Source organism: Sorex araneus, chromosome 11 (assembly GCF_027595985.1).
Source record: "Sorex araneus isolate mSorAra2 chromosome 11, mSorAra2.pri, whole genome shotgun sequence".
NCBI lineage: Eukaryota > Metazoa > Chordata > Mammalia > Eulipotyphla > Soricidae > Sorex > Sorex araneus.
Window position 1 is genome coordinate 47,942,004 of NC_073312.1, and position 26,594 is coordinate 47,968,597.

Genomic DNA, 26,594 nt, shown 5'->3' on the forward strand with positions numbered 1-26,594 from the left:
GGCACAGATGGACGTCTAGGTCCCAAACTCCCTGCCCAGCAGTATCACCCCAAGAGGTCCAGAGGGGTCGTCCAGCTTGGACGAGCAGGATCTGCAGTAGTCAGCATTCTACTTGCTCAGACAGGTGGAATAGGGAAGACCTTCTAAAAGGAGGAAATGGGCCGAAGTGACAGTACAACAGGTAGGGCGCTTGCCTTGCATGTGGCTGAGCCGGGTTCAACCTCCGGCACCCCACATGTTCCCCCAAGCTCTGCCAGGAGTGATCCCTGAGCTCGCCAGCCCCACTTGGCACCCTTCACGGGTGGACCCTGTCCTGCCCCAAGGCCCAGGCGCAGGCTCACCGCTTGGAGGGGTCAGTCAGGATGTCCAGAAGACTCTTCATCTTACTCAGGTCTTTTTTCCTGTCTGGAAAGATGAGGGGAAACTAAGACTGGACCAGAGGGGTCCGTGCCCGCCCCCTACCCCAGCCTTGGGCCCCACCTTCGTTCTTGTCGATCTTGTTGATCATGCGGCGCAGCGGCTCAATGTACTTGGATAGCTGCTTCAGCTTGTCCAGGTACTGCTGCTCCTCAGCCTGGCTGGAGCCGGCAGGACTCATGACCGAGCTGGGATTCACTGTGGGACACTGCCCGGTGAGCGTGAGGCCGACCGACAAGGCCCAGATCTCTGCCCACCCTCCGAGAGGGATCCCAGGGCTCACTATGCCCTCAGGAGATGGGCGTGACCCTCAGCACCTCAACCTGCAAGGCCAGCAAGTGTTTGGGCTCAGGCCACGTCCACCCCCAGGCCTGACTTACCAGGGGTGTTCAGAGGCCCCGGGGAGGGGACGCTGAAGTTCTGTGGGGTCCGCGCAGTTACTGGACTCTGGGAAGGTTGTGGTGAGGGGCTGGGCAGGAAACTACTGGGGGAGGGGGCCGGGCCAGAGCTGCAGCAAAGCAAAAAGAGAACTGTCTGGGAACCGTGGCACTGGGCAGGGCTGGAGCTAGGAGTCGGGGTGTCTGGCCAGGCCTACCTGACGTTGGAGTTGGGCTGTGAGCTGGGCTGGCCAGGCTGCGGGGATGGCTGTGGGGGCGGGGGCATCGACTGCGGGGTCTGCACCTGCTGGCCGGGCGATGGCGAGGACAGGATGGCGAGGTTGCTCTGGCTGACCTGCAAGTGCAGGGGGCTCAGTCTGCTCGCCTGCGCCCCACCCCACCCTGCACACACAGGCTCCTGACTCCCCGGCAGCCTCGCACTCCCGCCTCTGGAACGCATGCGTGTGCAGGCCCACACACACATGCATGCGCGCGCGCGTAACCCAATGGACCAGTCCGTGCCCCTGCTCCCAGGTGTGACAGGTTGCAGAGGGGGGTCCAGGAAGGTCTCTGGCTCTCCTCTGAGGACCAGCGAGGACCATGTCGTGGCCGCAGGATGATCTTCCTGGTGCCAGTCCCATGTGGGCCCGCTTCCGAGAGCGGGTGTCACCTGTGCCAGCACCTCGGCTGGAGCTCCTCAGCCTGGCGTACGGGCTGGGACAGGATGGCCCACATCCTGACTCTTCAGTCTGGCTGCTAAGAACCCCTGCACTGACCAGTGGGGGCTCACCCTGCCCCCCTGAAGTCCTCGTGATGGAGGGGGATGTACAAGGATCGTGTACACCACTGTGATCACTCGGGGTCCCCCAGTGCTCTCTGTGAACTGTGGGACCACGTGAGGCAAACACAGACACGCGGGAGTGCCATGGTGAGGCCCGTCTCCCAGGAGCTGTCACGGCAGCCAAGGCTCCACTGGCCGCAGAGCTCATGAGCTTAGGGGTGTCTCCCAGGGCTCTTCAAAGACGCCCCAGACCCAGCTCGCCCCATGCCAGCATGTCTCCAGGGTGCTCTGACCACCTCCCGAGGCCAGGCTGCAGGCACTCTAAGGGGATGGCTGCCTTCTTAAGCCTTGGCTCTGCAAAGTCCAGATGCCGTGGGGACTCAGACACCCGCCGTTTTGCCTGGTCCCACTTGTTTCCAGCACTGTTGACCAAGCTCCTGCAATGCAATGGCACTTCCCGCCTGCCCTCGGACCCCCCACCCCTTCCATAGCGTGGGGACCAGGACGCTGGTGTGGTAGGGAGCACCCAGGGGAACACATGGCACTTTCACGACCAGTGGCAGCTGGTTCCATGGGAGAGATGGAGGGGACAGTATCTCTGTCCGGAACTGGGCCGCAGCTGTGAGTAGGGCCAGGCCCCTCGAGTCCCGCTGCCAGCAGCCAGGTCTGCAGTAGCCCTGCCAGATGAGCGTGCAGGTTTCTGACTCAGGACACGCCTTCACAGCACGGGAAAGATGCCCCCAGGTGCCACCAAGCTTCCAAGATGAAGACGGCGATCAAATCGTCCCAGAAAGGTCCATGCAGACAACCTCTGCAGTGCCCTTGGCAAAGGCCCTGGGGACCTGGGGTGTGCCTGGCCTCCAGCAGGGATTTCCGTCCTTTTCTTGCTCCTGGAGTCTGGCACCCAGTCCCCTCCCCCTGACCTTTTGTCCCTCTCCAGAGCCAGGTGCCCCCCGTGCCCTGGGGAGTCACGGCAAAACTGCTCGGGCAAACAATTCCTTCCAGGTGCCCAGATCTCGCCTGCACCCTAAGGTGTCGCTGCTGGGAGAACAGGGAGGCACCCACACAGCGCCATGCCTCTATCCCATGGCTCACTCCCATGGCTCACTCCCCAGAACATCGAGCGGTCTTTTCATTTTGTTTTGGGGGGGCTGGGGCGATGCACAGATGTTACTGCTGGCTCTGCACTCAGGAATCCGTCCTGGAAGTGCTCAGGGGACCATGTGGGATGCTGGGGATCAAACCGTGGTCAGCTTCGTGACAGGCAAACGCCATAATTACCCACAGTACCATCTCTCTGGCCCTCATATTTTATTTATTTATTTATTTATTTTTTGTGGTGCCTGGGGTCAGACTCAGGGTTTCCACATGTAAGCCAAGTGCTCTACTTCTGAGCTCTAGCCCCGACCCTGGAAGTATATTTCATTTATTTTTTCCTTTGGGAGGGCGGCACACCTGACAGTGCTTGGGGCTTACTTCTGGCTCTGCGCTCAGGAATCACTCCTAGTAGGGCTCAGAGGATGATACGAGGCCACATGCAAGACGAATGCCCCACCAGCTGTTCTACTGCTCCAGCCAGCCCCTTAAGCATATTTGCTTTTTTGTTGTTGTTGTTGTTTTGCTTTTTGGGTCACACCCGGCGTTGCACAGGGGTTACTCCTGGCTAATGCACTCAGGAATTACTCCTGGCGGTGCTCAGGGGACCATATAGGATGCTGGGAATTGAACCCGGGTTGGCCGAGTGCAAGGCAAACACCCTACCGCTGTGCTATTGCTCCAGCCCCCCGCTAAGCATATTTGAAAGGCGCCCTCAACACTAGTCTTCGGGGAAACAGCATGTTTGTTCACACCCTCTGCTCTGGGTTTCCTGGAATGCACATAGCTCCCTAGGTACAAGAGAGGGTGGGAGACGAAGGTGAGCGGTCTGCGCAGCCCGGGGGCATAATCGCCCAGAGCCCACCTCTTGTGCTGGGTCCCGGTTCCATCCTTCGCCACTGTCACCATACCACTCACCCAATCCAGGCCCTTCATTTCTGAGAACCATTTTCCCAACACCCAAAGCAGGCCCTTCATTTCTCAAAACAATTCATGATTACTGAGGTGGCCAATGGGGTTTCCTTTGAGGGCATTTAGGACCTGTGCACTGGGGGGTCCCAGACCCGAATTCCAACTGCCACAAACACATCTGGGATGGAGAACAGCCACCCAAAGAGCTGTCCTGAGAAAGAACCAGTCCCGATCAAAGACTAGGAAGACAGGACCCTCGGTTTCAGTTCAAGGTGGGGTTTTCTGACCCTCACATGTGCACTGAGGCTCTGCCTTCCCCACCCCTCTGGAGAGAAGAGCTACCCATCATGTCTGTGTCAGCACTGGCATAGCCACAGGTTTGTGCCCGCCGGAAGAGCAGCCTGTAGGTAGGTGTCTGCCTGCTTCTGTCACCCATCCCTCACTCACCTGCTTACAGCTGTGGGGGAGTCCAGGCACTCCACCTGCCCAAACCTGCCTTCCTAGAGAGCTGGGACAAGTGTCAAGAAGGGCTCCTGGGCCATAGCGCAGGGAAGGGGAAGCAGGGAGGAGGTGGAGAGCAGGCAGAGCAGAAGCAGCCAGAGGGCAGGAGCAGTGACAGAGCCAGGCTGGCAGGTGCACAGCAGGCTGGTGTGGGAGCAGTGTCCTGTGAAGCCTGGCTTCCCCCCGCACTCGAGACGAGCCCTGTGCTTCTCCTGGTCCCTGCCCCTGAGGTCCCCAGGAGTCACTTTCCAGAGCAAACAGGAGCTTTGGTTCCTCCATGGCGCCGCCTGCTCACAGCCAACAGGGAGCAGCAGCGGCTCCCGTCTACAGCTGCCGCAGGTTCCTGCCTGTTCCCAACTGTTGGAAGAATCCATGAAGTGCCCATGACACAAAAAAAGCAGCCACTGGACATATGACAGGGACAGCGGAAGGAGACCGAGGTGAGAGGCCATTCTCAAGAAGAGATGATGCAATGCTGTATTAGTTTTCTCTTCCGCTCGTTTTCTTGGACCCAACTTGCTTCCAGGAGAACAAAACCAGTCAGGCAGTGGACAGCGAAGAAAAGCACACCAAGCTTGTGTGGACTCGCTGTAGCTGGGCTGCCGGCCCTGGAGGGCAGGGTGAGACACCTGCGGTGACAGCAGGGCAGCTCCCAGCTCGTGCCAGCACCAGGCTCCTGGGATAAGCGGTCTTTCCTTGGGAGACCAGATTCAAAAGGCATTGACACAAACATTCCAATTCTGGAGCCAGCGTGACAGCTCCCTCCCTGGCCAGCTGAAAGTGCCTGGTGCTATGGGGGTGGGGGAAGAGTGTGGGGACCCTTCTGAAAGGCTGAGGCTGGGAGTTTATCTTCTTTCAGAGGGGCAGCGGCATCTCCAGTCTCCAGGGCTGCTGAGGACCAGCAACACGAACCGAACATTGCTTTGGGTGCTATGCCCCTGGGTGCTGCAGGGTGATGGGCAGCAGCCCCCAAGGGGAGCCTGACTCAAGGCCAGGCACGCGCCAGAGTTCTATTCTCTGTCTAAGGGTCAGCCCCGGGCCAGAAAGACGAGAGCGTGATGCGCGGGAGCACACGAGTGGCACATGGTAGGCCTGGGCTTGCCGCCCAGCACCGCCCGGTGCCTTAAGCACCACGGAGAGCAACCCCCAAGCGCTGCAGCAGGAGTCGTGTGTACCACTACCACCAGCAGGACCAACTGACAAAAATCCAGTCTGTGTGCTGATGCCAGAATGATGCTTTCACACCCAACGCCCGCCCTGACTTGGTCAACCCAAGAGCTCCAGGCCAGAGGGTATGCCAGAGGAGAAGGAGCAGAGCAGAGGCCACGAAAAGGAAGACCGGAAGGAACAGGAAGGAGCAAGGGGTGACTGAGAGCAGCCCTGAGGCTCAAACCTGCACCTCTACAGAGCGGGAGCACGCGGTTTCCCCTCGCGCAAATTCCCGCCACTCCATCTCCCACAGCCCAATGCCACCGTCCGAGAGGTCAAGGCCAAGAACACAGGCTCCAGTCAGAGACACAAGTGTCTGAGGTGACCCTGGGGTCAGGATGCACGGAGGAGGGTGAAAGCTGAGCACCTCAGGAAGGCCACTGCCACCACCACACGTCTCGGTGGCCTGGGGGCCAGACCAGTGAGGCGCCCCCCTGCCACGACCACACCACCCAACAAGTGGTATGGACAGTGCCAGCAAATGTGCTGTCTGGGCTGGGCCTGCTGTCCGCTAGGATTCCACAGGCCTCTCAACAACGGAAACTGAATTTCCAAACTGTTGCACACTCAGATTCTCACAGCGTGCCCACCCAGAGGGGCAGGCTGCAGCCCGGGAGCCATCACCACTTTAGTCTCCAGCGGAGAACGGTGCCTGGTGAATGGAATGATATGATGACTGTTAAACAAATAAACACTCCACAGAAGATTCCAAATGTCATGATGATGGAGAAGCAGGAATTCATGAACCTGAAGCAGGGTGACATGCTCAGATGTCCTATCTATCCAGAGGGGACAGGAATATGTGGCAAAGTCACAGTAAACTTGAGGAGAGCGTTCGTCGTATAGTAAGTGCCATTTGAACGGCAGCCTACAGGGAGCCTCATGGCTCCTGAGCACCTGAAATGCAACTGGCATCACAGGACTTTTAATTTCATTTAACTTTAATTTAAACATAAACAGCCACATACGGCTGGTGGCTATCATATTAGAAAGCAGAACTTACTGCTTAGCGTCTGGTTTTATTTTTCCAGAGAAATGACAGCAGCATAACTACTGAAACACTAAATTTGTTTTGGTTTTAGACCTCACCTGGCAGTGCTCAGGGCTTATTCCTAGCTCTGCACTGAGGGATCACTCTCCTGAGGCTTGGGGGATGATCTGGGGTGCTGGGGATCATACCCAAAGGTCAGCTGTGTGCAAGGCCAAGTGCCCTACCCGCTGTACTATCCCTAAAAAATTTTAAAAGCTTAGATCCCTCTTTCTCCAGAACATGAAATATTAAAACTATCCAAAATTCAAATGAAAATACCCAGATATTGACTCATATTCCCTCAAGAATCAGCAGCTGGGTTGGTCTCAGGTAAGCTGTGGGCCCTGTGACGGCCTCTGTGAGGGAAGTCACCAGTGATGACAGTGACCCTCACCAAAGGGGTTCCATTCAGAGGGCCCGAGCTTCCCAGAGGCCCTGGGCGCTGCCCCGTAAATACCTGTGCCGAGGGCTGTCCGCCCATGGGGATGGAGCTTGACGGGACGGCTGACACGGCGCTGGAGGGCGGGAACCGGGCTCTTTGCATCCCGCCTTGGGCGAAGGCTGCGGTGATCATCTTGAGGACAGAGGGACAACAGACAAGGTGATCGCAACAAAGAAATGCAGTGCATGGGCAGGTGGCGAGGGGTGTGTAGCCGCCGTGATGGGTGAGGCATCTCCAGGGGGGCTCAGGGAGCCTGAGGGGTGCAGGGAGGCCAGCCTAGGTTCAAGCCCGCAGCACAGAGGTCTGTCATGGCACCAGGAACGTAGGAGCCACCAAGAACACAGCTGCCACCTGGTCGCTGTCTGCTTGCCGCTTTCCTTAAACCGACCTCCGATCTGTGGACAGGCCAGACTTCCAGAGCTGGGTGGGAGCCCCAGGTCAGATGGCTGAAGAGAGGATCAGGACTCACTGTGAGAAGCGACCAGTCACTGCGCTGAGGCAGCATCTCAACTCGACCATACCGCCAAGAAAAGAATCTCTAGGCGCCTTCACTCTTGCAAGACTGAGTATCTGCTGAGGAACTGTTTTGTGTTTTTTTTTTTCCTTTTCTCTTTTACAACCCAAATAGGGATGCCCGGGACGCTGCTCAGCTGCAGCTCCCACAGGCAGGCCAGCTCCTAAACATGCAAGAGGACGGCAGATTCCAGGGAAATCGCTGGCACTGCTCTGGCCCCAGCCTGAAATTTCTGGAAGCACAGAGGCAGTGAGGGAGGCTGAACACGGCCCAGGTCGGGGTCTGAGCCTGGCTTGCACCAACAGGAAATTGGTGGTGGTGGTGGTGTGGGGGGGGGGGGGGTCCGGCCTGATTCCTGGTGATCAGGGTCTGTGTGTTCACAGCTGTTCACACTAACCCAGTACAGATGGTCAAGGTCAGAAAAGAAGCTGGACTGATGTCCAAGAGAAGGAACGGTCTGCCTGGAGGCGTGACATGGATGTTACTCTGAGCGGGACGTGGGGGTGGGGGGCAAGTGTCAGGGACAGGCCTGTAGGAGGATCTCTGTCCCACACGCGTGTCAGACACTCACACCTTTGGGTGCATGCAGCAGGCACCAAGCCAGGGACGGCACAAGCAGCAGCAGACGCCAGCCGGAAATGATGCAGGGGCTGTGGGAGTAGGCAGCCTGCAGCCAGGCGCACAGGCCCCGGGAGACCAACATCCACTCCCATCCTTCAGAACTAAAGTCGGGGGTCGGGAGGGTATGAGAGGGCTCACCCTGGATGCAAGGCCCAGGTCACAAAGCCCCGGGGAAAATGTGCCTCTTCTACAGAGGCCACTGCCCACACTGAGGAGGGGCTCCCAAAGCAGTCCCCCTCAAACCAGCTCTCAGCAGAATTGGGGCGTGGGGGATAAAGTGGCGTCCACAATCAGTGGTGCACTCAGAGGTTCCTCCTCCGAGAGGTTCCCCCAGGATGGCTCAGCAGTGTTTTCCAGAGAGAAAAAGCCTGGAAGTCAGGGGTAGGAGAGAGGCGCAAACTGCTTTCTAGGGCGAAGGAGAAGTGGTGAAGAATGAAGGTGAGCACCTGTCGCCCACTGGCCTGCGGGGAACTAAGAGCTCCCACAGCAAACCCTACAGGTGCCCCAGGACTTGTTTACACCATTGGAGGAGCCACAGGAGCAGCACAGCACCGGCCCCTCATCCACCCGTCCTCCGGAGCGCCTCTGCTCCGTGCACAGCGGGCTCCACCCGCTGACTGTCAGCCCAGGAGCCAGGCCACCTGCAGGCAGGGCAGGGAGGAGGGCCACTGATGAACCCGAAAACTGCAGTTATGTCTTCAAATACTAAGAGATAGGGTTAAAAGACAAAAGAAAAGGAACTCTATGGAACTGGACACCCATTTCTGTTGTGGATTTATCTGCCAAGCCTCCTACTGTACCCTACTCACCCCCACATTGAGGGCCAGTGATGCTGCCCTTCTCTCTGTGAGTCATGTGACAAATAAGGCAGGTTTTACTTGGGACACTACTAATGCAAACTCACGCCCAGAATAAGAGCCTGATCGCTTATGGGGCCCACAGTCCTGGCGAGCGCTTGACAGGACCCTTCTTTGTCTCTGCACTGTCCAGTGGGCACTGATGAGAGACGTGTGACAGGCTATCCACTGGTCTATCTCAGTTCTTCCTTCACTGAGCACCTGCCCTCTTCTGTGTGGAAGCCAGGACACATACCCACCAAGTCCTGAGGCCCAACGTGTGAGTCCCACACAGGGAGCCCCGCCTGAACTCTGATCAATCACTGGCTGATAAGACCTGAGGCTGCAGAGTGAGTCAGTGCCTCACCCGCATGAAGTGCCAGGAAGCATCCAGAATGTGCCCACATATTAGAGCATGCATCACTGGTAACAGCAAAACATGTGGAAACAATCCCAGGATTCAAGAGAAAGATGACAGATAAGGGCAACAGAATATATTCATAAAAGGAACACTACGTACGAGAAAGCATGGATCCAGGGTTTCATCACTGGAATGATTTGCTCTGGAATGCTAACGAGAAGGCAGCCACACAGACATCTAATGTACAGTATGACCTGGACCATGTATGAAAACTGAAAAAAGGTGCTGTCACAGTATTCCTCCTACACTAGAATGCATCCTTTAACATTCTCTCAACATTTACCTCCTAGTGTTACCACTTATCAAAGTTCTGCGGTTGGGGGCAGAAAGGGAGGTCAAAGGGCTGAGGACATGTTCTGTGTGTGGGTTTGACCCCTTACAAGGCACAGGTCCCCAAGTACCACTGGATGTGGCCCCCAAACAAAAAGAGGTCTTGTAATTTAAGTATCTGTCCCCTTATCTCATCCACTCTGCCAACGTGGATTGCACAGGAGGGCTGTGAATGCAGAGATAAGCGCAGGAGGGCTAATCACACCTCATGGGTGCTGAACAATGCAGCCAGGCAGAGCCAACACAGAGACACACCTGCAGAGTGAGGCAGAGGCTCTCGAGAAACTGGACATATTTGCTCCTGGGCCTAAGAACACTTCGCTCCCTCTTTGTGCACCAAGGGATAGTACAGTGGAAGGCACTGGCTTTGCATGCTGCTGGCCTGGGTTTGATCAACGGCACCCCATATGGTCCCCTGAGACCCACCAGAAGTGATCCCTGGAAACAGACCCAGGAGTAAGTCCTGAGCACCACAAGGTGTGGCCCAAAAGCAAAAAAGAACAACAACAACAACAACAACACACACACACACACACACACACACAAACATGCACACACCATAAAATGCCAAACAGCAGGCTGGGAACATGACTCAGTGGTAGAACAAAAGCTTCATACATGTGAGGCCCTGGGTTTGATCTGTGTGATCACAAAAAAAAAAAATAAAATAAAAATCAAACAAAAAGCCTCCAAACCTGCCAACCCTTTCACACTCCTACTGGTCTGGACTAAGATACAGAAGTTTCCGTGCAGCAGGCATAACAGGGAAGGGGCCCTCACAGAGGAGGTGGGCTGGGTGGTCACTGTGTCCTGCCATGACCAGTTGTGACCACATACCACCTCCTCCTCTGCACAGGATACCAAAGGAAAGACACTGCCGGACACAGGGTGGGGACAGCAGAGACAGACTCCAACTTTGTCACGCAGGGTGTCCAGTTGCCTCCCTGGCTACAGACAGAAGTCTGCAATCTGTCTGACACCAGACCGCCTAGATAGGCTGGCGCTGACCCTGTGACCCGGGAGCTGATGTCCGGGCTCAGGGCAGCCTCGGGTCCTCCGCTGTGCACTGCTGGAGCATCCAGGACACACCAACAACTCGGCTGGAGAGAACAGCAGCCGAGTGGCACCTCACGCACAGAACACATGACAGCCTAGAGGCACTTGGGACACAGAGCTGGGCACTGGACACGAACTCCCAGGTGCTGGCCAGGAGAAGGGCAGCTCAGACTGTTCAGCACAGCCACCCAGGGCAGGCGGGCACCAGCACAAACTCTCCTGAGACAGACTACCTGAGCTCCCCATTCCAGGTGAAGACAGAAAGATCAAAGGCCTCTCAGCCCTGGTCCTCACCAAGACACTGGCACAGTGTGGAATGGGTTAAAGGCCCCCGTGTCACTAACCCAAAACTGGTCACTTGTCCCATCTACAGCCGACATATCAAATCCCCCTACAGCCTGGCCACATTCCTTAGCACAGGGACGAGCAGCTGAAGACCGCTGGATGCAGGCTCTCAGCAGAGATCTCTGAATCCCTGCAGCAAGCCACAGCCATTCCGTGCTCGTGCTACAGCCCAGCGAGCTCCGGTCCATCCGCAGCTGGCCAGTGCTCAGCGCGAAGGCCAGGCTGAGCTCAGGATGCTCCTTCCCGATGGAATTCTCAGAGGAGACAGAGAGAAGGCGGAGAACGGCAGAGGAGAGCGCACACCATGCGACGATCATGGGCCAGCTCAGGCGGGCACCAGGGAAGGGAGCCCCGCACTGGACCGTCGTGGCCCCTGGTTCCACTGGGCCCCTCGTCATGGTGAGCCTGGGACCCAGCATCACGCATGGTGGGCAGGCACCTGCCAGCAGGACGGAGTCGCTGGCTTTAAGGGTTCTCACCTGGACGCCAGAAGCCACTATCTGGGAGGCCTGAGCTGCAGGGACAGCTGTCTGCGGCTGCACCTGGGGCTGCACCTGGGGCTGCACCTGCTGCACCTGGGGCTGCACCTGCGGCTGCTGCATCACCATTGGTGCTCGGACCTGGGGAGAAGCAGGGTCTGTCGTTACGTGGGGCAGAGGGCCGAGCACCCACGTTTCTGTGGGGAAGCTTCAGACCGCAAAGCCTTTTGTGAGAAGGGGAAGGGGACGGCCCTGACCTCACAATCTATCATGACACCCTACTCATGAAAAATGGCCCATAAGCCGGAGTGAAAGGAGAGTGGGTAGGGCGCTTACCTTGCAAGTGGTGACCGGGTTCAATCCCCGGCATCTCATACGGTCCCCTGAGCACCTCCAGGAGTGACTCCTGAGTGCAGAGCCAGGAGAAACCCCTGAGCACTGCTGGGTGTGACCCAAAAACAAACAAAAGAAATGCCCCACACTAACTTGGCACGGTCAAGTTCCATGTCTTTCAACTGTGGCCAGAGGTGTGGTGTCCTCACCAACAGCACCACTGACAGCCTCAGCGGGCGAGCAAAGCAACAGGTCCGAAGGCCAGGTAGCCTGCCTGCTCTCAAGGCCAAGGCAGTGAGGAGACCAAAAGGAAACTGGGACCGGTCAGTAGTCACTGCAAGTGCTCTTACACTCCGCCACCAGTCTGCCCTGTCAGGTGTCCTAGTCATCATGCCACTCAGTTTCTGTGTGGCCCTGTCCCATGTGACTTGTGCATAAAAAAACAGAAGAGGCTGGAAAACACAAGGAATCCAACAAGGAAAACTTTGACTTGGTGACAGTGTCTTCTCTATGTCCACGTGGGTGACTGTACGTGCTTTGGAAGGGTGAAATCAACAGTGCTTTACATGAATTCACCTCTCAAAACCATGGTCAGGACAAGGGTCTTGGCTCAGGACATTACACCAAGGGGTCTGGCAGAGCACCGAGACACCCGTGACACCAGCCACACTGCGTGGAAGGCAAACTGCTGCCCCGGGGGTGTCCAGGCAGGGCAGAGCAAACCATGACTGCGTTTTTCTCCACGGAGCATGGCGCTGGCAGACCAGCTCCCACTGCCTGAACAGACATGCCATCGAGAAGCCCCAGAAACCCGACAGCCACTGGGCTCTCTGGTCAAGTTCATGCCTGGCACACACAAGAGCCAGGATTGATCCTCAGTACTGCAAAGCAAAGCCAAAGCGACCCCAGGAGGGCTGGGGAGAGCCTCAGGGGGCCAGAGAGCTCCCTCAGCACACAGGAGGCCCCAGGCCCGTTACGGGTCCCATAAGCACTTCCGGAAGCAACTCTCTGAGCAGTACACATGATAGCCCCCGAGCACAGCTGGGGTACCCCCCTAATATACACAGAAACACACCGTGAGAAGACTTGACAGCGCGCGGCGTGCCTGGGGACTCACCAGCTTCAACTGTGACTGGTATAGCATCTGTCCAGGGAGGGCCGGAGCCTGAGTCACCAAAGGCTGCGTCTGGGACTGCGGCGGGAGCTGGGAAGGCTGGTTCTGAGCAACCGAGGGCTGCTGGGGCTGTGGCGGTGGCTGGTGGTGCTGCGTGTGGTGCATCTGCTGCAGCTGGGGGGGCAGGGTTTGGGAGGGGGGCGGCTGAGGCTGCTGCATCGGAGGCTGCGCCTGCAGGGCTGCCTGCTGCTGCTGTTGCTGCTGTTGCTGCTGCTGCTGCTGCTGGAGTTGCAGCTGTGCCATCCGCTGCAGCTGCTGTTGCTGCTGTATCTAGAGCCAGGACAGGGGAAGAGGTAGCTGGTCACACACCCGCTGGCCCCTGTGTCCATCTGGCCTCCAGGAAGTCCACCCAGTATGCTCTCTCGTAGGGAGAGGGACACTGAGGACATACCAACTGTGAGCATGTACCCTGACCACCAGAGGCTACTTTACTCCTAGATATGCCAGGAAGAAGGGAGGTTCAAGGGAAGTGTCTGGAGGTAAGGAATGACTGGGTGCAGCCCCTCAGAAGCTGGGGCCCACCCTCGTGCAGGCACAGACACATGTCTGCAACCTCTCCAGTGACGCTGTTTAGTCCCCAAGCTGTTGATGGGAGGAGAAAAAAAAAGGAGAACCGAAGATTCCCTTTAGATTCTGAAATCCAGTGGGGAAAGGAGGGAGTAAGCCAAGGTCCAGAGTGGGGGAGTGGAGAGGCCCCCAAAGGTCTTCCCTCCCGCAACCAGGAGCAGACCTCACAAGAAGTGCTGAGCTCAGCTAGGCCGCAACTGCGAACCAGAGGAGGGAGGAAATGTTTTCTTATGAGCAGGGGCTCTAATGCGACGCTGGCACTGCCTTCGGGACAGTAGACGGGTAAATGAGCATGGCAGCCAGACGCCGAGACTCAGGAGTGAGCAGGGGAGGCACACGGGCCTGCAATACAAGCGCCAGCAGCCCCGTGTGTCAGGAAATTCTCCCTTCAGTTAATTCTTACATAAAGCACCCAGAAAAGCCCACTGATCCGGCGCCCCAGCACCTAGCAGGCAAGAGGGCTGGGAAGAGAGCTGGGGACTGGGTCACAGGCAGGAGGCCGGGGCTGCGTCCTCGCACCGCCAGGCACAGCCCTAGACCAAACCCAGAGAGGAGCCCGTCTCAAACGGTCCCCGTCTCCCCTTTCTGAGAAGTCAGGGCTGCCATCAACGGACGCCCGGGGTGCAGGAGGCCCAGCGGGGGAGCAAGAGCGCTTGGTACCTGCTGCTGGTTCTGAATCAGATGCTTGTTGAGCAGGTGCTGCTGTTGCTGCTGCTGCTGCTGCTGGAGCTGCTGCTGCTGCTGCTGCATCACGGCCTGGAACTGCTGCTGCATGGCGTTCTGCTGAGCCTGGAACTGCTGCTGCTGTTGCTGCTGCTGCTGTTGCTGCAGCGCCACCTGCTGCTGCTGGAACTGCTGCTGCTGCTGCAGCGCCACCTGCTGGAGCTGTAGCTGGGCTGAAGGGGAGAGGAGAACATCTGGCGCCTGGCAAGGGAAGCTCCCCGATAGCTAGTGTCCAGGGCCACACCGGGGTGCAGAGCACAGCAAGACGGCTGCCAGCCCACGCAAAAGACTGGGACGAAACGCCCCACTAAATGAGAGGCGGGCGCGAGGGGAGAGGTAGCTGTGTCAGCCATGGAACTTCCTGGCAGGAATAATACAAAAATGATGATAATAATGGGAAAAGAAGAGGGTAAACCGAGTCTCTAGTCTCTTGGATGGTTCCCAGGCCCAGTCCTAGCACCCACGAGTCTACTTTCTATCTCCATGGATTTGGAGTTGCCTCTTCTGGACATTTAACAGAATCGGGATCTCCCAGTAGGTGGCCCCTGGGCCCCTGCTTTTGCTTGCTTAACATTTACAACATGCAGCATACATCAGGATTCAGGTCCTGTGCCGTTGAACAGTACGTGGGCTTCCCACATTCTGTTACCAGCTGAAGGACATTTGGGCTGTTTCAACTCTTTGGCAATTATGGGTAATGTTGCTATAAACAACTACTTTCTCTTTTTTTGATTTTTTGTTTTGTTTTGCTTTTTGGGCTACACCCAGCCATGCACAGGGGTTACTTCTGGCTCATGCACTCAGGAATTACTCCTGGCGGTGTTCAAGGGACCATATGGGATGTTGGAAATAGAACCCGCATTGGCCGCATGCAAGGCAAACGCTTTACCCACTGTGCTATCGCTCCAGCCCTAAACAACCACTTTTAAGATTTCTTTGTGGTGCAGTTTCCTCTGATACAGACATTATCTAAACAATCTAAAACTGACTGCAGAGACGGTCACACACAATTCTGTAAATATACTGAAAACTACTAAGCATGGGACTCTAACAGTATGCCCTGTGCATTATAATTTAGTAAGGCTGTTTTAGTTTTTGGTTTGTTTTTTGTTTTTTTGTGGGGGTTAGGGGGAGCACACTGGGCTGTGCTCAGGAGTCACTCTTGGCAGTGCTCAGGGGACCACATGTGCTGCCAAGGAATGAACTCCGGTGAGCTGTGTGTCAAACAAGCACCTTACTTGCTGTATTATCTTTCCAGCCCCAAGCTATTGTTTTTATTTATGATTTTTGTTTGTCTGTTTTTTTTGGGTCACACCCAGCATTACACAGGGGTTATTCCTGGCCCATGCACTCAGGAATTACTCCTGGTGGTGCTCAGGGGACCATATGGGATGCTGGGAATCGAACCCGGGTCGGCCGAGTGCAAGGCAAACGCCCTACCTGCTATGCTAACGCTCCAGCCCCTATTTATGATTTTTCTGAAGGGCCATACCCACTGTTGCACAGGACTTACACCTGGCTCTCAGGGATCACTCCTGGCAGAGTTCCGGGAACCACGTGGGATGCTGGGGAATCAAACCTGAGTCAGCTGCATGCGAGGCAAGTACCCTACCCACTAGACTATGGTTCCAGCCCCTCAAGTTTTATTTATTTATTTTTCTTTTTGAGTCACACCTGGAAATGCACAGGGGTTACTCCTGGCTCATGCACTCAGGAATTACTCCTGGCGGTGCTCGGGGGACCATATGGGATGCTCGGAATCGAACCCAGGTCAGCCACATGCAAGGCGAACGCCTTTCCCGCTGTGATATCGCTCCAGCCCCGCTCCAAGTTACTTTTAAAATAGTACTTAACACAGACAGATCCTTAGGACACTATGCCCACTTTATCCCAATGTAAGATGTTTAAAAGGGTAACAAAAAGGGGCCAGAACAATAGTACAGCAAGTAGTGCACTTGACTTGCAGGAGGAAGTCCCAAGTACCACTGGGTGCAGCCCCAAAACAAAACAAAAAAAAGACATAAAAATCACGATCAGGAGCTGGAACAATAGTACAGCAGGTAGGGTATTTGCCTTGCATTCGGTTGACCCGGGTTCGACCCCCAGCATCCCATATGTTCCCCCAAGCACTGCCAGGAGTAATTCCTGATTGCAGAGCCAGGAGTAACCCCTGTGCATCACCAGGTGTTACCCAAAAAGCCAAAAAAAAATAATAATAAATAAATAAAAACAAAAAAAAACACCTCATGATCAGAGCATTGAGCAACCGTACAGCGGCCCGAGCAACAGTACATGCCTCACACATGGCTGAGTCAGCTTTTATCCCAAACAGCCCATATAGTCCCAAGCTCTATCAGGAGTAACTCCTGATTTTTAAAGTGGGTTTTACAGGTACATAACGTATCTGATACCCTTGATCCATTACCCACCCTTCCTGACTTTCACTAACTTGATCTGGGCCTATCTTCTTACCCCAATAAAGCAGACTTATATTAAGAAGCAAAACAGAATATACTCCATTGGGTTCAGTCCCTGCTCTTGATATCCAGGAATTAAATTCCAATTCTTCACTGCTCTGTGCTTCAGTTTCCTCAGCTGCAGAAAATAATAGTTTTTACTCCATGTATTGGACTCAAAATTAATTCACTATGGGTAAGGCTCTCACAATAGTGCCCAGATGCATATTGAGACTGGCTTGGACCCATATTACTCTAAACAGGTAATTTTTTTTAAAAAATGAGGGCTTTCAACCGCATCCCTCCTGACATCTGGGGTAGGACCATTCTATTGCTGGGGACTGTCCTGAACACATGAACTCATTCAGCTGAATCGCTTTGTCCACCAGATCCCACAATGCTTACTTCCTCCTATGAAAATATTTCTTTTAACATTTTCCACCTGTCATCTTGGAAAGGACAGCCTGAGAAGTAACAGTAAACAGTGAGAAAACATGTCACTTAAAAATCCTTTGGGTGAAGGTCTCATAAGGCTTTTTTATAGAAGCATCTGCTTCTGGTCCTTGGAAGAATTTTGCTGACACACAGCGAGGCTGACAGCTCTATTCTCTAAGTCCTTATTGCTGCCTACCAGCACCCTGACTACTGGTCAAACTGCTCCTCTGCAGAAAATGGCTGTTCCTAAGATACTCTTCTGCTCTTTGGGGCTCCACTCGGGCCCTCTGAGCTTCCCTCAGCCGCCTTCCCTCACACACCATCCTGCTCCCAGAATCTCCATTTGCTGACTGCATCAGATGTTACTCGGACTTTCTCCACATCTCCTTTTTACGTATGTCGGGGGGGGGGGGAGGTGGAGGGGATGCTCGGCGATGCTCAGGGGTTCTTCCTGGCTCTGCACTTAGGAATGACTCCCGGGAGTGATCGGGGAACTACATGGGATGCCAGAGATCAAAACGAGGCCAGCCATGTGTAAGGCAAGTGCTCTAGTTGCTGTCTGTCCAGCCTCATTTCCACATTTCTTATCCATGCTTTCCTATTTTTCCAGTCCCTCTTCTCTGAGTTACATTCTAGCACAATTTCTCCAAAGGCAGTTTATAATTCACTGGAATATGTGTGTGTGTGTGTGTGTGTGTGTGTGTGTGTGTGTGTGTGTGTGTGTGTGATTCCTCAGCTGGATTCAATCTGCAACTTATTCATTCACACTTCCTTATTTCAACAATATTTAGGAGGAAAAGGGTTTCAGACATACCCATTTTTGACTCAGAATCGCTAGGGGATCAAACCCCTGTTGGCTGTGTTTTATCCCCTGCATAATCTCTCTGGCGCCACCTTTCAACAATTTTAACTCATTTCAACAAGATTACTTGGTTTCTAAGAACTCAGATCTGCTTGACTTTCCCACTAGTCTCAGAGTATTTGTTCATTTAGAATTCTGTTCCGTGAAACACACGGGGTCCACAGCTCATCTTTTTTCTGTGTGCAGTGCCCGGGGATCTTCCACATCTGTAGCTTGCTCTGTTTCAGATCGTGGCATCTCTGCTTTCTCTCACCGCTGATTCTGGATTGTGTGTTAACTGCCCTTCATCTGCAATTGCCACAGGCCTAAGCAGGGAACACTTTCCTCCAATTTGCATTTCCTTCTGAGGGAATGAGAGATGCCACGGGGTCCCAGCATAAAGTACGGTGGAAGGAGGGATCCCAGGTTGCTTTCCCCCACTTTGCAGCAGGGAAGAAAGCAAATCCTCCCCTCTATAGACCTGGTAATATTAAGTGCAGCCTCCCCAGGAGCCAGTCATCTAGAAGGAAGACCAGTCATCAGCACCCTGAAAGCCAAACTAAAAATCCTTAAAAAAAAAAAAAAAAAAAAGTCAGCTCTGTGTGCATGTGATACAAAGTTCACTGAGGAAAACAAAATGACACACAGTGCAAACTCTGTACTGAGCAACCAGCCTCATCCCCAGGCAGCGGTTTCAGTGTTTCTGTTATGTACAGGGGTCACGGGGGATGATCACGGCCCTATCAAAATTCTGATCCAGACCTGCCCCCCAATGCACTGAATAAGTGTGAAGTGGCTTTAATTAGGAGGTTGTGGCAAAAATGGACAACAGGTGTCCCTCTGGCCACAACACCAATATCAGGTACCTGAGGCAGGCAACAGGTCAAAGGCAATGAGGAAAGGTCATTGACAGACAGCTGCAGGCGACGAGAGAACCCACCTCAATCGTCCCAGAAGCAGGTCCCTCAGAAGCAGTTTTTAGGATGTAGGTCAAGGTCAGACTGGGGAGTGTGTGCGCAGGCTAGCAGAGCTGTATCACTGAAAAAATAAGTTTTTGGAGGCAAACCCAGCAGTGCTCAGGGGTACTCCTGGCTCTGCACTCAGCAATTACTCCTGGCGGTGCTCAAAGGACCATATGGGATGCCGGGAATTGAACCCTGGGCCAGTATGTGAAAGGTAAATGCCCTACCCGCTGTGCTATTGCTACAGCACCCTGTACCACTTAATTCCTGACAAAATCTTAGGTTGTAAAGAGTATACCAGGTGAGCATTATTTTTTTGGACGAGTGGGGCAAATCCAGCAGTGCTAGGTCTTATTCCCAGCTCTTTGCTCAAGGGTCACTCTTGGCGGGGCTCAGGCGACCATATGCAATGCCGAGGACCAAACCCTGGTTGGCCACGTGCAAGACAAACACCCTACCAGCTGTACTGTCACTGGCCCCTCAGACAAGTATTCTAAACACATACAATTGTACATTATTTTTACATCATTTAAATCAAATATTAGATTTAAAAATAATCCAGCATAGCAGGATATAAAACAGCCAGATGGACAGCTCAGTGGTCAGGGAGCTGCGCACGCACTAGATCCAAGGTTGAAGCCCAGCCTGGCATGAGTGGCCCTGGCGGTCACCAGCACTGAAGGGTCTGAGCAGCTCTGCATCCTCAGGCCCTACCACTGGACCACCCAGGCCAGTTGGCCGAGTATTGCTGGGAGCGTATCCTCAGCACTGTTTGAATAAAAGGAGTCAGAGTCAGCACTTCTCTGGGAACTTTCCACAAGCTCTCCCCGTGTCAGGGCGCTGAGAAGGCAAGCTAGGCATGGGAACTTGGGATGAAGAACTGAGCTAAGGCACTTTAGCACATGCAAATTAGAAGGCAGTCTGAGTCAGGTGGCAAGATGTCAAACAGAAGAAAATGAGATCCTAGGGGCTGGAGATAGTATAGTAAAGCACCTGCCTTTGATCCCGGACACCCCATATGGTCCCGAGCCTGGCCAAGAGTGAGCCCTGAGCACAGAGACAGGAGTAAGGCCTGAGCATTGCTTTTGGGGAGAGAAGAGGAGGATGTAGAAAGGAGGGGAAGGAGGGGTGTGAGGGAGAGGAGGGGAGGAGGGTGACACTAGACAGGCATTCCTGAGACAAGAGGGTCATGGGGTCTAGGCTGCTTTGTGCCTGAGAATACCTCATAACACACCTATCTCTATTTCTACTGTGTGTGTGTGTGTGTGCACATGCGCGTGTGTGCACAAGAGTCTTATATTACATATTTCGAACAGCTGAGGTCCTGGGGTCAGAGAGATAGCGTAGTGGTTAGGGCGTTTGCCTTGTACACAGCTGACCCAGATCTCATATGGTCCCAGAATCTCATATGGTCCCCCAAGCAACGCCAGGAGTAATTCCTCAGTGCAGAGCCAGGAGGAATTAAGCACCCTTGAACACCACCGGATGTGACCCAACAAAGCAAAGCAAAACAAAATAAAAAACGAAACTGGGGTCCTTAGATGGGGACTCAGACCCTCAGAACCTCCTGGTCCTCTGCTCCCCAAGTGGAGGGGAGGGTTTCGGAGTCACTGAACCCCTCTAGTAGCCAAAGGCTTGGACTCTTTTCTCACCATGCACAACAAAAATGAACAGAGAGCTCGTTGGAGCATCTCCATGCTTTCTCCCAAACCTTCCTACGCAAAAGAATCATCGCAGATTGCCTACCAAGGGGCAGGCTCCCTGCCAGCGCGGTACTCACTCTGTGGGGTTGCAGTGGACACAACAGCCATGCCATGTGGGGCCATCCCTGAGGTACCAGGGGGAGGTTGCCCTGACAGGGGCATCGGTTGACCCATGGCACCAAGGCCTCCCATGCTGCCCAGGGACTGTCCTGGGCCCCGAGATGGCATGCCGATTCCAGCCGCTCCAGCAGCGGGTCCACCAGTCAGGCTCTGGAGCGCATTCATAGGGTCTGTGGGAACACAAGGGCACATCGTCTCAGAGCCACGGGCCAAAGGAGGCTCTCAGCACACACACTTCCTCCTGCCTCCCTTAAGGCACCAAACTGCGAGGGGCCAGGGTCCTGGGCACTTCCCAACACTGGCCAGAGGCCAGAAGAACGGGTGCTTAGCACTACTTCAGACTGGCCTGTGCCAGGGTCCTAATGCAGATGGACAAAGATGCCCTGGAGGGCCAGTGGTGGCACCTGACTCTCAAGGCTTCTCCTGGTGGGTGAGACATGACTAGGAATTCAGACACAACAAGGCTGGGCCTTCCTCAAGGAAGTGTGGGGACGGAGTTGAAGTGCTCCATGGGGGTGGAACCAGAACCCACTTCAGCAGGATCTCTGAAGGATCCCCACAGAGGAGTGCTCAGGACAGACACTGGCATCCAGGGCCACCACATCGGAGCAAGCTAAGATTCGCAGGAGGGAGCCACAGGTCACAGAGGCAGGAAGCTGCTCGGGCTGGCGAGCAGTGCCCAGGCCCGGAGAGGGAGCCTGAGACCAAGATCAGAGCAGTGTGAACTCAAGGTACACGCCACCTGCTGAGACAGGTACAGCCCTCTCAGGGGAAACCTGCCCCAGAACCGGGTGTCCACGGTTCTTATGCTCCAATACCGAGAGTTTGGATCTGCCTCTGGCATGGACTCTAGTGCAGCTGCCCCCAGATGGCAGCTGAGAATCACGGCAGCACACGGGTAGATGCGGACAGCTCGGCCACGGCAAGCAGGACCAACTACAGCTCTGCTGCCATGGCGAGACAACAAAAATCTTTAAAGAGAATTTACGTGGCAGGCTGGAAGGGGCTCCCTTCCTAAAGACTATCTTCCAAACCCCTTTCACTGGCAGCTTGGTCAGTGAGATCAGGGCTGCCTCTTAGACGGATCCCCTTGGGTGAAAAAGCTGCGAAATTTAAAAATAAGGGGGGTTCAGAGAGAGAGAAAGAGAGCTCACTGCAAGCATAAGGCCCAGGATTGATTTTTCAGCGCTACTTGGTTCCACAAATTGGAGTTGTGCCAGGAGTGACTCCCAAGCACTGAGCTGAGAGTAGCCTCTGACCAATACAAAAGTAAAACAAGGAAAAACAAACAAAAAAGAGGAGGGGGGCCAGAGAAATAGCTCAAAGGCTGCAACGCGTAGCTGGATGACACATGGCCCTGGATGTGACTCGTCAACCAACACCATACAGACCTCTCACGCATTGCCAGGTGGAACCCTCGTGGTCCCCAGCAGTTGTGGGGAGGACACCATAAAAACAAAAATAAAAAACAACAAAAATCTTAAAAGTGAATTTACAGCTATCTTCTAAGAAATACTAGATTGCCATATGAAACATATCCTAATAATTCTCTTCCTAGAGTTTTAGGTAATATCATACTCATTTTTTTATAACTTTTTTTTTTTGGATGGGGCAGAAACAGTATTTAAAATGCAAGGAGACAGGGTTGTCAGACTGCATCCTCTGCAAGGATGAGAAAGGATGTGGGGGAGAGGGGGCGGCAGGAAGAGGGGGTGGAAAGAGAGGGAGGGAGGCATGGCTATTCCGTTCTCATGACCAGAGTGATTCCTCCCGTGAACTTTTTCCTCTAGTGACAACCTGGGCACATGCAGTATCCACAATCTCATCCCTGCTGTCTCAAATTCGAGGCTGGAAAAAAGCTTGGATTCAAAATGGAAAAACTTACCACTGACGGAAGCTTGAGATTTCTTGTTATCTATTGGGAAAAAACATACACACACACCAAAGTAAACACAGTTTTATATAACTGGATGTTTCCACAGTCAGTCAGTCCTGTAAACATTTGCCTAGAGGTCACTTGTTAAAACTAAGCTCACCCTGCTGAGACTCTGACCAAGCACACCTCAGAGCAGAGTGGGGGGTTTGTGTGTGGCAGTGCTGACATGGGGCAGGGAAGGGGACACAGGACAGAGGGTGCAGAACCACCCTGTGGTCAATGTGGGGCTTCTGAGAGCCACCCCACCCCCACCATGATTGAGACCTCTCCAACTCTCCTTCCGTCCCAGGTCCTGAGCAACAAACAAGAGAGCTGCAGAATTCTACACCATGCCCAGAATGATGCTGAGAGCTCTCAGCGCCTCCAGTTCGAGATCTCCATGTTCTAGAAAAGGAAGCTGACGCTGGCCAAGCCTGACTCCAAGACAAGTCCGCCTGGCCCCAGCACCAGGGGGAGAACTGCCACATACAGCTCTGTTCTCTCCCAATGAGTCAGAGAGACGGCCAAGGACACCCTCCGCCCAACCCCAACATGCGGAGTTCTCTGCCAGGATGGGCCAGGGAGGGTCACTGGGGGCTCATTTCCAGGCTACTGGTTCTGGCTCCTCCTACACTATCAAGTGCCAAGAGAGTGAAATCAAGTGGAGTTCACCCTGCTGGCCATTTTGGTAAAAGGTGAGCAAAGAAGTGATACCTAGGGGCGAGGAAGACACAGAGCAGGCAGGGTGCTTGCCTCACCTAGAGCCAACCTGGGTTCAATCCCCAGCACACCGTATGATCCCCAGCACCCCAGCAGGGACCCCTGAGCACAGAGTTAGGAGTAAGCCCTGAGCGCTGCCAGGTGTGGCCCAAAAAAATACAAGACCAAAAGGGGGAAAAAAAGTGGTCATCTGCTGATCACATGGGTGCACTAGGGCTCTCCTGGTGTCTCGCTGACACTGAGGCCGCACTGCCACTACAGTCCCAGGCGAGCCACGGCTGGGCTTGCTGAGTGCCGACTAGGGCAGGCAGCACCAGAAGGAGCCCATCTCCCAAGGGCACTGGCTGTAGACAGGCAGGAGGCGCTGCTGCTGGAAGCCAGGGCGGGCCACACCCAGTTTCCTTTAGGGCTGGCAGCCATCCAGAACACTCCATGTCTACTTGCTTATACACACAAAAACAGCAGAAACCCTGACCCGATGACACATTCCCGTGGAGCCCCAGCTACTGCCAGGTCTGCCTGACAGAGCCACACGAGGACCCTCAGGATCACAGGAAGTGAACTGGGCCAAGGCCCAGGTGGACTTCAGGAAGCTCCGAGTATGACAGAAATATACAGTCAGGTCAAGCCTCCACGGGACAATAAAATCAAACAGAGGGAAGGAAGTTTGTGTTCCACAGTAAACTACTTATTTAAAAGGTGTCCAGAGATCAATGCATCCGTCCTTTGAAAAAAGGTGATTAAATGGACAGCAAAAAAAAAAAAAAAAAAAAGAAGAAAAAGAAAAAAGGCAATCCAGTTTCGAAGACTTTGAAGCAAACATTCCCATTATGCCAAATTCAGTGTTTTTGAGGCCTTACTGCCCAGAGGACGGTAACCATGGGATAAAAAAGGAAAAGTGGTGAAGAACTCCCAGAGAGCAGAAACATTCACACGGACATTCTGACCCAGGCACTGCAGCCAAGAAAGCCTGCACTCGCGGACAGGGCCAGCCTCGCACGGTCACAAGCACTCAAGAGGGTAAAACTTTACTTACGGATGTCTCGGAAATGGATGATGAGCCTGGCCACAAGAGAAAGGTACTCGTCCTAAAAGTGAAAACAGGAAGCAATTTAGCTCCAGATGCAGAGAGGTGTGGCCACTCCTTCCTGCGCCCTCACATTCCCACCCCCCAGCTGAGGGCTGCCAGCTGAGTACCACCCCCCCACCTCCCCAAAGAGACTCCGAGGCCCCTCTGGAATCCACCTCTCAGAAAAAAGTTTTCAGTGCTGGCTATGAGCAGACCAACAAAAGGCAGGAAGAAACAAAACAAGAGACACTGGGAAGTTCCCGATGGCTGCCACTTCCACACTGGTACCAGCGCTCACCCAGACAGAAGTCAGCCAGCTCAGACCCAGTCCTTCACAGAGAGGATGAGAGGATGAAGGCCGACAGGGCAGCCAGGCAAGCGGAGACGGAGACCGAGACGGAGGAGGGAGGCGCAGGCCGCTTTTGTCTCTGCACTATTTGTATCAAAGTACTTTCGCTTTTAAAGCTCCAGCCTGTTGCTTTCTCACTGCTGACGCTGTCTTTGCAAGCAGGGCTGGACCCATGCCCTGGCGGTGCTCTTTTGGGAAGATCTCTGTTCATCTGAATTTGCGGCACAGTGCACAGGCAAGGGAGGAGGACACAGCACCACTCACGGGTGGCAGGGGAAGGTCATTGCCTAAGGCCCTTATTGTCCAGGCTGCCATGTTCTGGGACTGCCCAACAGGGCCACCTCCCACTGACTTGTCCTCTTTGCAACCAAGGACACTTAACTCCAGGGAGTTTTCCCCATGGTCAAGGAGAGACATGTGAGCTACAATCTAACTTCTGGGAATCTGAATATAATATGTTATGTTATGTTATGTTATGTTATGTTATGTTATGTTATGTTATGTTATGTTATGTTATGTTATACCCTTGCTCTCTTCCTGCTCTCAGAGCCCTCCTGCTACAGGAGTAGGCAGGCTAACCGATGACACCCATACAACCCAGCTGGTCGGGATTACCCTTGGGGCACAAGCCTACAAACTACTGAGACTATCAGGAAAACACAGGCAGGGGAAAAAGTAAAATAGAAGTCTCAGAGCAGTGGGAAGCTAGGCAAGAGGGAGTGCTGACAGCACTTCTTAGTTGGGCGCTGGAACTATAGAACAGCAGGTGGCGCTTGCCTTGCGCATGGCGGACCCAGGTTCAATCCCCAGCATCCCACATGGACTTTCAAGTATCACTGGGAGTCTTTTCAGAGCAAGGAGTGACCTCGAGCATTGCTGGGTGAGACTTTAGGAAAGCCTCCTAAACCTTTATCAGCCCACACCTATCTCCAAACTCCACTTTTCCTTTGGCCAGGGAATGGGCAGAGGAGTGAGTGCACAGAAAGGCAAAGTTGAGTGACTACACGCAAAGGCAGCAGAGAGAGGGAGAGGGAGGCTCTGGGGAGCACAGGGGCACTTAAGAAGTCCTATTTATTTGGGGAGGGGGGTCACACACAGGGCCTGAAGAGAATAGGTGGTGGGGTGTCTGCCTTGCAGACATGAGGCCCCAGATTCGAGTTCCAGTACCATCCATATGCCAAGTGCAATCCCAACAGGAGGTCATGTGACATCCCTGGTGCCAGTGCCAAAACCATGCACTCCCCAGTGTGTGCAGGCTCATCCCAGCAGGCACCACGATCAAATGCGCAAGCACTGCAACCAACCTGAGCCATCACAAACAAACAAACAAACAAAAAAAAAAAACAGGAGGGAAGAATCTGTGTCTTCTACATTTTCCTAAGGGGTAAGAGGAAGCAGATGTGTCTCTGGGGTGGGGTTGATGCTTCCAAGTGGTGCTCAGGAGGCCTAGGGACCCCTCCTGGTGATTCCTGACCAACCAGGCCGGCAGTTTGAAATGAGGGCCATATACATGACGCTGCTCAGGCCCTGTGATGCTTGGGCCTCCAGCACCAGCTGCATACAAGGAACATGACTGACTCCCTGCACTATCTCTCTGGCCCAGCGACTAGATACTTTTCCTCATATACAAGACAGTCGGTGAGGCTTGGATGATGCCTCCAGAGAACCCCTGCACAGAAACGTGACCGAGGGCTAAGCGCTGGAGGGGCAGATGTCAGCAGAGCAGGTGGACCAGCACCGTCAACTCCTGGTTGAGGCTGCCGGCAGATTGGGGAGGAGGGAAGGAAAGTGGTCATAGGACAGGGAAGCAGGCACAGAACGCAGTCACACTGTCCCCAGGAGAATGTCCTGTGGGTTAAAT

The 26,594-nt window shown here is 54.2% G+C and overlaps 1 protein-coding gene across 5 annotated transcripts in view; it reads right to left on the bottom strand.

The window, feature by feature from the left end:
* The window catches only part of MED15 (mediator complex subunit 15), a 68,293-nt gene that overhangs the window by 2,732 nt on the left and 38,967 nt on the right, over positions 1-26,594 (bottom strand). For 3 of the 5 annotated variants that reach the window (XM_055118821.1, XM_055118823.1, XM_055118822.1), the window contains exons 3-13: positions 24,352-24,403; positions 22,566-22,595; positions 20,638-20,850; positions 14,101-14,336; positions 12,817-13,143; positions 11,367-11,507; positions 6,780-6,896; positions 1,013-1,149; positions 798-925; positions 481-615; positions 342-405 (exon numbers count right to left, since the gene is read on the bottom strand). In XM_055118821.1, coding sequence (XP_054974796.1) covers positions 342-405; positions 481-615; positions 798-925; positions 1,013-1,149; positions 6,780-6,896; positions 11,367-11,507; positions 12,817-13,143; positions 14,101-14,336; positions 20,638-20,850; positions 22,566-22,595; positions 24,352-24,403 — 1,580 coding nt within the window. The remainder of the gene's footprint in view (positions 1-341; positions 406-480; positions 616-797; positions 926-1,012; positions 1,150-6,779; positions 6,897-11,366; positions 11,508-12,816; positions 13,144-14,100; positions 14,337-20,637; positions 20,851-22,565; positions 22,596-24,351; positions 24,404-26,594) is intronic. The other 2 variants (XM_004607592.2, XM_055118824.1) reach the window with 1 other exon arrangement.